At 43.3% G+C, this 10,355-nt stretch overlaps 1 protein-coding gene across 8 annotated transcripts; it reads left to right on the top strand.

Annotated features, from left to right (window-relative positions):
* The first annotated feature begins 85 nt into the window (after positions 1-85).
* On the top strand, positions 86-6,609 carry Srsf7 (serine and arginine rich splicing factor 7). 8 transcript variants are annotated; one of them, XM_006988349.4, is made up of 8 exons: positions 86-224; positions 1,535-1,715; positions 2,066-2,242; positions 3,115-3,189; positions 3,431-3,532; positions 4,818-4,871; positions 5,377-5,412; positions 6,315-6,609. In XM_006988349.4, exons 1-8 carry the CDS (start codon positions 197-199, stop codon positions 6,367-6,369), a joined length of 708 nt encoding a protein of 235 aa, XP_006988411.1. In that variant the 5' UTR covers positions 86-196; the 3' UTR covers positions 6,370-6,609. The 8 variants fall into 8 exon arrangements, with proteins under 8 accessions (XP_006988411.1, XP_006988410.1, XP_006988413.1 ...); XM_006988348.4 differs by having other exon boundaries at positions 3,431-3,541; XM_042267337.2 differs by lacking the exon at positions 86-224 and adding an exon at positions 400-787.
* Positions 6,610-10,355: the final 3,746 nt, after the last annotated feature.

Genomic DNA, 10,355 nt, shown 5'->3' with positions numbered 1-10,355 from the left:
GCCAGGGGAAAAAAAAAAAAAGAATCCCCCGCCCGCCGCCTATATAAGCGCGGCTCCGGCCTCTTCCTCGTTAGTGCCGCCGGGAGTGTCGCCGGGGAAGGTCGTGCGGCCGCTTCCGCGCTACTCGGGGCTCTGCGTGTGCGCGTGTGTGTGTGTGGGTCTGCGTGTGTGAGCCGAGGACGCGGGGCCGGCCATCATGTCACGTTACGGGCGGTATGGAGGAGGTGAGCGGCTGGGGGGGGGACCCCCTAAGCCCCCCGGTCTCCGGAGGTTAGGACGGGGCTGTGGGCCGCAGCGGCGGCGGCGGTTGGAGACGGTTACATCCCGCGTGCGTAATGGCGGCTCGGGCGCACGCCGGCCGGAGCCGGAGGCCGCGGGGGCGGGGTGGAGGAGAGCGGAGAGCGGGAAGCGGCCATGTGTGTGCGCCGGAGGCCTCGGGCGCTGGGGGGCCGTGCGGGCCCCAGCGGCGGGGGCCCCAGGCGGGCAGCTGGTGGGACGCGTTGGCCGCTGCGGGGCTGCCCTTCTCGGCACGGCCGCCCGCTCGCTTGCCCGCCCGCCGCCGCCGCCGCCGCCTCCTTCCCCCCTCACCCCCCGCCCTCGGCGGCCGCGGCTGCCATTTTGAGCACATTGGACGAGCGTGGTGGCGCATTTCCTCAGCGCTTTTCCCGCCACTGGAGCCGGGGAGTGGGGGGAGAAGCAGCAGCTGGGCGTCGAGAGCCCGGCTTGGAGGATTTGGAGGCCAGGGCGAAACGGGCGGGCGGGCGGCGCGGCGTCGCCCCAGCAACGGGTTGAGTGGAGGAATGGAGCGGGAGGGGGGGAAAGATGGTTGTTGCGACCGGCGATGGCTGCTTTTTTTTTTTTCTTCTTTTTCCGCCTTTTTTTTTTTTTTTTTTAAGCCTTTCCAAGCGTGGCTTCTGGGCTCTGGGGGTTGGGGTGAGCCTGCGCCTGCTGGGGTAGGACAAGGGACCCCGGGGCCGGCCCTGCTAAGGGGGAGACCTCTCCCTCCCCCCCCCCCTTCTCCCCGGGCCGGGCCACGGGAGCCCGCGCGCTCGAGCTCGCCCCGGGGCTGTGCCGGGACCGAGGGGTGGGGGGTGGGAGGCGGGGCCCACCCCACGCCTCTTCCCCACCACGCTCCTTTTTGCAGCGTTTCCACCAAGGTTTCCACCCTTGAAGAACGCCAGAACTCGGTCACGAGTCGGGCTTTCATCATTTCACGGGGTTATTAAGGCTACCATTGAACCGTTGGTGGGGAGCTCCAAATAAAAGGAGCCAGGGCTTGGTGGCGCATGCCTTTTTAAAAAGTCCCAACTGCCTCAGGGAGGCTGGAGGCCTGCAAGTCACTTGAGCGACGGAGAGATAAATATTTGGGAGTGTGGCTCCGTAGTAGATCGCTTCCTGGCTCGGTCTCCTTGAACACCCCCGAAACAAAAACATTGTACCTTGCACAGCTTTAAGGATAGTCTGTTGTAAGGAAATGAATCAAACGTAAGATACACTTGGAACAACGTTTGTTCTGTTTGCATTTTTTAAACAGAAACCAAGGTATATGTCGGTAACCTGGGAACTGGTGCTGGCAAAGGAGAGTTAGAAAGGGCATTCAGTTACTATGGGCCCTTAAGAACTGTGTGGATCGCCAGAAATCCTCCAGGATTTGCCTTTGTGGAATTTGAAGATCCTAGAGATGCAGAAGATGCAGTTCGAGGATTGGATGGGAAGTAAGTGGGTTGTTCTAGAACTTCATTAAAATATTCCTGTGGGCTAGATCATAATCCTGGTGCTAATCTTAGATTTCTCGGTGGAGGGGGCTTTGTATTTTGGCTGTCTCTCCAACCTGTGCTGGCCTGGAGCTCACCATAAAGCTCAGGTAGTGGTTGGAGCCAGCCTCTAGTGCTGGCATTACAGGTGCCTGATAATTTTAAGATTCAAGACCAAAAGTGCAATTGGAAGAGCTTTGCAAACAAAGACAAAGCTTGTAAGGAGGAAAGTGTAGTTTGTTGACGGTTCTTTTGAATTTAGAAGAATCAGATGAATGTTTTAACTTTAGTGTTTTCTCATTCTTTTGTAGGGTGATTTGTGGTTCTCGAGTGAGGGTTGAATTATCGACAGGCATGCCTCGGAGATCTCGTTTTGATAGGCCACCTGCCCGACGTCCCTTTGATCCTAATGATAGATGCTATGAGTGTGGTGAAAAGGGACATTATGCTTATGACTGTCATCGCTATAGCCGGCGAAGGAGAAGCAGGTATTTAATTAATAAAGGAATGGTTGGTATTCTAGTTAATCAAAGTAATTTTTTTATTAGCAAGGCAGAAACTAGTGTTTTTCTATAAACTTGAATGTTAATTGTACAGGTGTATTTTACAATTTTTTTGTTTAATTAAAAATGTTAATATATTAATAATCAACCTGGTCAAAACCTTTCAGGTTTCTTCGTTTGAGTCAGTCGCCTTGATTCAGAATGTCACGAGCCTTATGATATCATGCTGAGGCGCCTTGCAAATCCGACAATTAAGATCCTCCTAGACCTTGAGGTGATCAGCATAAGAGGCCAGATCCCCTCGAGTCATCTACACCTAGCTTCACCTTATTCTTTAAAGGGCAGAAAATTTGAGTCGGTGATCGCCGTAACAGTAAATTTGGCTTACAATTGGGGCCCCCTCCGCTTTAGAAAGAGGAACACCAGATTGACCACATTCCCAACTAGAAAAATCTTCTTGCGTCAATCAAGCCTCACCTGGCTCTTTTGGCTGTCAGTTTGATCGTCGTTAGATTGAAGAAAACATCTAGATGCAGCGATCGGCTATAGATACTTCTAGATCGTCTAGATCTACTAGACCTACTACTAGACCATGGGCCAAAGAGGGTCGACCTGCAAACTTGCAAGGTTTATTTTAAATACACATTATGGTGCTTTATATTTTGTAATTCTAAGTTGTAATTCAGCTTTTAACAAATCTTTTTTTAGGTAGTAAAAAAAAAAAATTATAGGCCCAGAGCTTTTCCAAATGAGATACTAAATTTTAAATAGTTTGAGATTTGATTTCAGCAGAGGTAAACAAACACTAAAACCGAGTTATGGTCTAATATTTTGTAATTTTCTAACTTGAAAAATAGGTCAAGATCTAGATCACATTCCCGATCCAGGGGAAGGCGATACTCACGCTCACGCAGCAGGAGCCGGGGAAGGAGGTGAGAAATCTTGTAAAATTCAAGGGTTTGTTTTGGGTTTTTGAGACAGGGTTTCTCTTAAGAGCTCTGTCTTGGAACTGTTCTGTAGACCAGGCTGGCCTCGAACTTACAGAGATCCACCCGCCTTTGCCTCTCAATTACTGGGATTACAATTATGTGCCAACACCACACAGCTAAAATTCAAGTTTTAGCAAGTAAAACAAAAGGAAGAGATGGGCTTAGAATTTCTTTTAATTTTTAGGTCAAGATCAGCATCTCCTCGAAGATCAAGGTCTGTGTCTCTTCGTAGATCAAGATCAGCTTCACTCAGAAGATCTAGGTCTGGTTCCATAAAAGGATCGAGGTATTTCCAGTATGTAACACATTTTTCCTGCTTACTTGTCATGGTGGCTTGTCATGTCTTAATGACACAGTGAAGTATCTTAATTAAACGAGATACTTCGGAATGTTTGAGATGTAAAGGTTATTTTATTTACTAAATGTGGTAATGCACTATTGTAGTCCTAGCACTGGGGATTTGAAGACAGAAGGGGAGCATAATGAGGTTCACACCCCACCTCAGAACAGAATAAAAAAGTAAATAAGTAGTTCCAATGAATAATTTGGGTAGGCCTGATGCTAACTGGCTAAAAGATAATATTTGGCAGGGCTGGAACAGTTAAGAGCACTGGTCGCTCTTCCAGAGGACCTGGGTTCAATTCCCAGCACCAACATGGCAGCTCACATCTGTCTGTAACTCCAGTTCCAGGGGCTCTGATGCCAATGCACATAGTTAAATAAATAATATACTATTTTTTTAAAAAAAGGAAAATGGTAGGCTATAGAGGTTGCCATCTTGAACCTAGAACAACATCCCCACACCCCACCCCACCCACCCCTGCATTGGGGGAGGAGAGAAACAGTTCCCACAAGTTGCTTTCTGAATTCTGGAAGGTTAATGGCATTCACGTACACAAACATACAGTCAGTAAATGAAGTGTAAAATTTAAAACATTTTTGGAATGAGTACATTTGAGGCTGGATCTGTCTGCTGCCTCTTGAGTGCTGTGATTAAAATTGTATGCCGCCACACCAGCTGGATAACAGAAAACCTTACATTTGGATACATTTCATAAATAAGGAATTTGTACTACAGATGCAGAGGCAGTTGTATATAAAAGTCACTGGCCTTTACTGCTGTTGAATATCAAAACCTTTAGGTACAATAATTGAGTTACCAATTTCAGAAAATCATTGCAGTTTAATTATATGATCTCAAGGTTTTTAAAAAATATAGTCAACCTAACTTGGTTTGACAAATTCAGGACCTTCAACGGTGGTAACAATAAAAAGTCAGCAATTTTCTCAGATGGAACCCTGTGTATGTAATTTTGGTTATTAGTGTATGAAAATGGGACTATTGCACAGGTGTAGTGCCCGATTGTGTATGACAGAAGCAGGTGTTTGAATAGTGGTTCTCTTTGTATTTGAAATGTCCGTTTGATCTTTTGTACTGCATAGGGTGGGTGTAAGGTGTCAAGTCATGCGGCAGTTGTCTTAGCTCCCCTATCCCTGTCTATACTGCCTGGAAAGGTGCTCCCTTCTAGAAGAATGCTTGTATAATTGTGTTCTCTTTTCTTTTTATTAAGATCCCGTTCAAGATCCAGATCAAGATCTAGGTCTATTTCACGACCAAGAAGCAGGTAGGGTAAACAATCTGATTTAGTGCTCTTAATTATATAGCACCAATATCCAAAGAGTTCAAAGTGTTGTAAATTATTAAAAATTGGGTGTTAGCCCAAAGCCTGAATGTTAGGTAGAAATAACTACCTTATTGTAACCCAAATGAGAACTTCATTTATACATGGCCTATTATTTGGCTGAATTCATGGAGAAGTTAATATTATGTGATTTCACATGACTTTGGAGGTTAAGAGGCCTTAAAAATTGTAGGTGCATAGCAGTCTGAGGAATGTACTTTGTATCTTAATGTAAAAAGAACTGTAATAATACAGCAGTTCACTCATTTTGTGAAAATGTAGACCATTTTAAGATTTCCTTTTTAAAGGAAATGTCATAGACACTGAAATTTTAGCTGCAATATGACATTTTAATGTTAAGATAATTTTAGGGTTTGTTTTGTAGTAGGACTATAGAGAAAAGATTCATTAGTGCCTTTTCTTACTAGAATTTTTCATGTTTTGACAGCCGATCAAAATCCAGATCTCCATCTCCTAAGAGAAGGTAAGCAAAATGTTTTGTTGCCAAATCTTATCAAAATTGTGGCCTCTTGGGAGAACTTAACTTAGTGGTCTTTGAACTCTTTGAAGAATTGGTGCTGTATAGACTGGGTATTATTAACACTTTCAGTAATGGCTTTTTATCTTGCATTAGTTAACTTTAGTTGGAAATAACCATAAATATTGGAGAAATTTAAGGTGTTTAGTCTTTTGTCCTTAGTTGTAAGAATTGTTATGCTTAAGAAACGTGTTTTTTTTTTCTCCTGTGTGTATAATAGCTAAAAAGGAAGTGTCCACATAATGAAAAACAAATCCTAAATAGTTGCAAATTGAAATCTTGCAACTAAATCATTCCTGTCTGATATCCCTTAATGACCCACCCCTTAAACTTCAAATAGTTGTCCTATTTAATATAACTTTGCAGTTTTGACTGGTTCTTTTGGTTTTTTTGAGACAGGGTTTCTCTGTGGTGTTCTTGGTGCCTGTCCTGGATCTCGCTCTGTAGACCAGGCTGGCCTCGAACTCACAGAGATCCACCTGGCTCTGTTGACTGTTGTTAAAAGCCTAATACTGGGACTGGAGAGATGGCCCAGTGGTTGAGAGCACCTACTGTTGTTTCCAGAACACCTCTAGACACAATTCCTGACACCCATGTCAGGTGGAGATCTCATACCTCTGGCCTCTCCAGGCACTTACATTTGTGTGCACAGAACCCACACAGGAAATTAAAATAAGGATCTTTAAGAATTATACCAAGCAAGGTAAAAGGAAATGTATCAATTTGTGTTAGGGCTTTGGCCATAGGAATTTGATCCCTATAAGTGTATTGACATACTGAATCGCTGACTTGTACACAAGAGGAAGCTTCGTTACACTAATTGGTTCCAAACTTCATTTTCTTTTTAGTCGTTCCCCATCAGGAAGTCCACGAAGAAGTGCAAGTCCTGAAAGAATGGACTGAAGTTCTCAAGTTCACCCTTTAGGGAAAAGTTATTTTGTTTACATTATTATAAGGGATTTGTTATGTCTGTAAAATGTAACCTGGGAAGGATCATCAACCATCTAATCCAAATGGATCTGGGTTATTGCTCTGTATAATTCACAGCAGTTAAATATTGTTTTTGTTGAATGTATTAACATCTTATGGTCTGAAAATGTGGGTTTTTATTTGGCACATTTAAATAAAATGTTTCTAACTAGATTTTTGATTTGTGTTCAATATTAATACTTTACAATTTGGTAACATCAGGTATCAAGACAATTGTTATTATGTGTATTGGCTTATACTCAAAGTTTAATGATGGTTAAGTATGAAACATCATTAACTGTTCTGTACATGACACTGGCCAAGATCTTAAAGGACTTTGAAAATTCCATTTTACCCTTATACCTTTGGGTTAAATGATTTTGAGTCCTGTTAATAGCGTGAATGCATCATGGCAGATCCCTTACTGAGAATTGGTGTTAACTAGAAGTCAAACTAACAATCTCAAAATGTCAAGCTATAGAGGGACCACTGATTTAGCCTATAAATGGGTGCATGACAGGAATTTATCGTAAATGTCAAGTAGAAAGAAACTGATCTCTAGAGGCTGAGATTTTAGTAGCTGTGTGTTTTCAGACTATTAAGTTGAGGTGATTTCTGCTCAATGTACTTTTTTTTTTCTCTTTCAAACAGCCAATTTAATACCAAAAATGCATGTTTGAAGAATTGTCTGAATTTGGAACAAAACCCTGTAAACCAGCTTTGCAAAATTATTAAGCCCCAATACTCTCTGTTCCTTTGAATGGATTGCCTTATCCTGTGCAAAAACCTGGTAATACCTGAGCTAGATTTTGCAGTTCCTGACAACAAACATTGTTCTATTTTGCCAAGCTGGTATAAAGAGATGTTAAGAAAAAAAAATGTTAATGAGACGAAGCAGTTTTGTAAACCTTACATATTTAGCAGCATTTCATGTAGCTTTTGTTCTTTTTTTGTTTTGTTTTGTTAATAGTTTCTGGTAGACCTTAGAATGGTATAGCCAGTAGATTCTTACTCAAAACTTTGAAGTATACTAAACCCAAGGGCAGTAACAGAACAGTCGTTTTGAGTTTTTGAACAAACTTTTTACTGTATTTCTTAGCCTTGGTGTAAGAACAAGTAGCACAGGATTCTGTACTTGTCCATTTTAGGCTTTTTCAACAAAGTTGTCTGATGGTGTTGCGACTTGAATGCTGGTCTTCCTCAAATTGATTTGGTTGAGTGGTCACTAGTGTGTTGGAAGTCCTTTGGGTTCTTTGTTAGAATTTGGTTGGTTGAATACATGGTTGGTATGAAGCTATATGTGTAACGGGCAGACTTATCTGTTGCACTGGGTTAGCTTTAATTCTGTATTCGATGAAAATTAAGTTTGTTCAATAAATCTGCAGAGATTGAACAAATAATCCTGATACTCGGTTTTTGGACGAATGGTATCTGAGCCAAAAGTTCCAATCAACCCTGTAGCTTTTAAGATAAACGAGTAGCATTCTAGGTATGATAGCCTGCAGGGATGGGATGGCATGGGATGGGATAAAAGTCTATGCCAGGAAACAGTTCTGCCGCCTTTACAAGAGCATTGGTTATGTAGGCCAATCTTGTTCCAATCTGCTGCTCAGTGCAGTTAATTTTATTTAATTTTTAGGTTGTAACCACCACTACTAGACAGACAAGAAAAGTGCTGATCCTACTTCATTGACTTTTCAGGTTAGCACTGACCATAGTTTAGTAGCTCAGGCCCTGTTTTGAAAATTTGTGGTGACTATAATTTTAGCCTTTGGGGAATAATGGAGCCAAGATCAGGAGCCCCAAGGTCGTCATAGGATACATGTGTATTGGCGTTCTGGAGGCTGAGGCTGATCTTGAGATGGAGTCTAACCTGGACTACCTGAAACTCCCCTCCCCCGCATACACACCACACCACCAACACCAAGACAGGTTTTTTTTCTGTGTAGCTCTGACTGTCTGGAAGTCTGCCTACCAGGCTGGCCTCTGTCTCCTGACTGCTAGGGTTAAGGGTGTGTCACTACTACCTGGTTCAGCCTGAGACCTTATCGTTGGATATAGAATAAGGGATGCACAGAGCTCCCCCATCAGGCTTTGAACAGACTATCAAGTGACTAAGTTTTTCTTTTCCTTAAAGATTAATTTTTTAAGATAGAGTATAGATGCTTGGAGAAGACAATCTTACTGGATTCCTTGAAACCTAACAGGTGATTGTGAGCCACCTGATAATGCTGGGAACCCAACCTGAGTCCTCTGAGCAACAATGAGCCCCTTTGATTTTTCGAGTTGAGAAGGCCCAAAAAGTATCAAATTGGCAGTTGGCACAGTTGATTAAGTTAAATATCAGACTTGGCTGTGGAGTATTAGGAGGGTGAAGATGGGAAAATCCAAAGATAAAATGGCTGGCTAATGACTAGAACTGTTTTGAGGGTAGGATCTCACTCTAGTCTGTATTGGGTTGAGAGGGCTTGAGATAGTCTTCATTGTGTAACCCAGGCTGATTTAGACCCACCTGCCTGAGTACCAGAATTAAAGGTGTGTGCCACCATACCCATCAGTCTCACGGTGTAGCCCAGGCGGACCTGGAACTCTCACTCACTGCTTTTCCCCATTTTACTTTTTTGAGACAGTCTTATAATCTCAACTGTTCTCAACTCTTTTGTAACAGGCTGACTTTGAACACACTGAGTGCTGGGATTACAAGCCATTCTTGGTTGGCTTCAAAGCTTTCAATTTTTTTATTTATTGGTTTTTGGAAACAGTTTCCCTGTAACAGCCTTGGCTGTCCTGGAATTTTTATTTTATTTTTTTCTTCTCGAGACAGGGTTTCTCCATGTAGTTTTGGTACCTATCCTTGATCTTACTCTCTAGACCAGGCTGGCCTCGAACTCAGATCAGCCTGGCTCTGCCTCCTGCGTGCTGGGTTTAAAGATTTGGGGCCACCAGGCCTGGCAAGAGCTTTTAATTCTAAAATGGAGGAAAGAAGCAGCAGTAGGCAGGTTGAACCTTAACTCAGCATTTACCTTAACTCAGCAAATGGGAGGTTTTTATACTTGGTCAGTTTACTGTAATGAAATTATTGAAGGAAATTGGTCTCCACTACAAAACTGCTATTACTCCCATCTCTCTGGGTTCAGAAATTAGTACTTTATTCTGGTAGGAGATAAGGAACATGTTAATTCTGTGGTTTTGAACCCTCTGTTAAGTTGCAAACTGGGCTCCACTGACCCAGCTGCTTGCTGCTTACGACTTGAGTAGCTGGGACTGCAGATGCACCAAATCCTAGCAATATTTTTTCTCCTTGTAACCTAGTATCAGGCATTTTTACCTTTAATGTCCCCATTGTTTGGTTTTTTCGAGACAGGGTTTCTCTGTGTTGTTTTGGTGCCTGTCCTGGATCTCGATCTGTAGACCAGGCTGGCCTCGAACTCACAGAGACCTGCCTGATGCTGCCTCCCTGGAATAATAAAAGGTGTGCGCCACCACCCGGCTAACCTCCCTATTTTTTTTGTGGCTTGATAGCTCATTCCTTCTTAGTGCTGAGTTGGATATTCCACCAGTCCCATGTGCCTGCTGGAGGAGGTCTTGTTACTTCCTAGTTTAGGTAATTGAGAATAAAGCTACTCCACCATGAAAGTGGTGTCTTTGTGTAGACATTTAACCCCCTTGGGTAAATAGCAAGGAGCATGATTGTGTTTACTTTGGGATGTGAAGGTGAAATGTCACCCAGTTGAACTCCAGCGTTAATATGGCTGATCTCATCTGGCTGAATGGATGACCTCTTCCTCCTCACCCTGTATGTCTCTTTCAAAGCTGCGTGCTCTGTCAGAGGATGCCTTTCCCCAGTAGAGGAAGACAATTTTCAGTCAAGAGAAGACAAGTAGACATGCTCCCTTCCTAGATCTTAACTACAGCGCTCA

This window comes from Peromyscus maniculatus, chromosome 22, assembly GCF_049852395.1.
Source record: "Peromyscus maniculatus bairdii isolate BWxNUB_F1_BW_parent chromosome 22, HU_Pman_BW_mat_3.1, whole genome shotgun sequence".
Classification (NCBI taxonomy): domain Eukaryota; kingdom Metazoa; phylum Chordata; class Mammalia; order Rodentia; family Cricetidae; genus Peromyscus; species Peromyscus maniculatus.
This window is presented reverse-complemented; position numbering and strand designations above follow the sequence as displayed.

Excerpts from the sequence above, each read along its gene's own strand:
- Srsf7 (XM_042267336.2), top strand. The coding sequence starts at position 415 with ATGTGTGTGCGCCGGAGGCCTCGGGCGCTGGGGGGCCGTGCGGGCCCC. Across the intron at positions 3,190-3,430 it reads AGCAGGAGCCGGGGAAGGAG|GTCAAGATCAGCATCTCCTC; the intron begins GTGAGAAATCTT and ends TTTAATTTTTAG. Across the intron at positions 4,872-5,376 it reads ATTTCACGACCAAGAAGCAG|CCGATCAAAATCCAGATCTC; the intron begins GTAGGGTAAACA and ends ATGTTTTGACAG.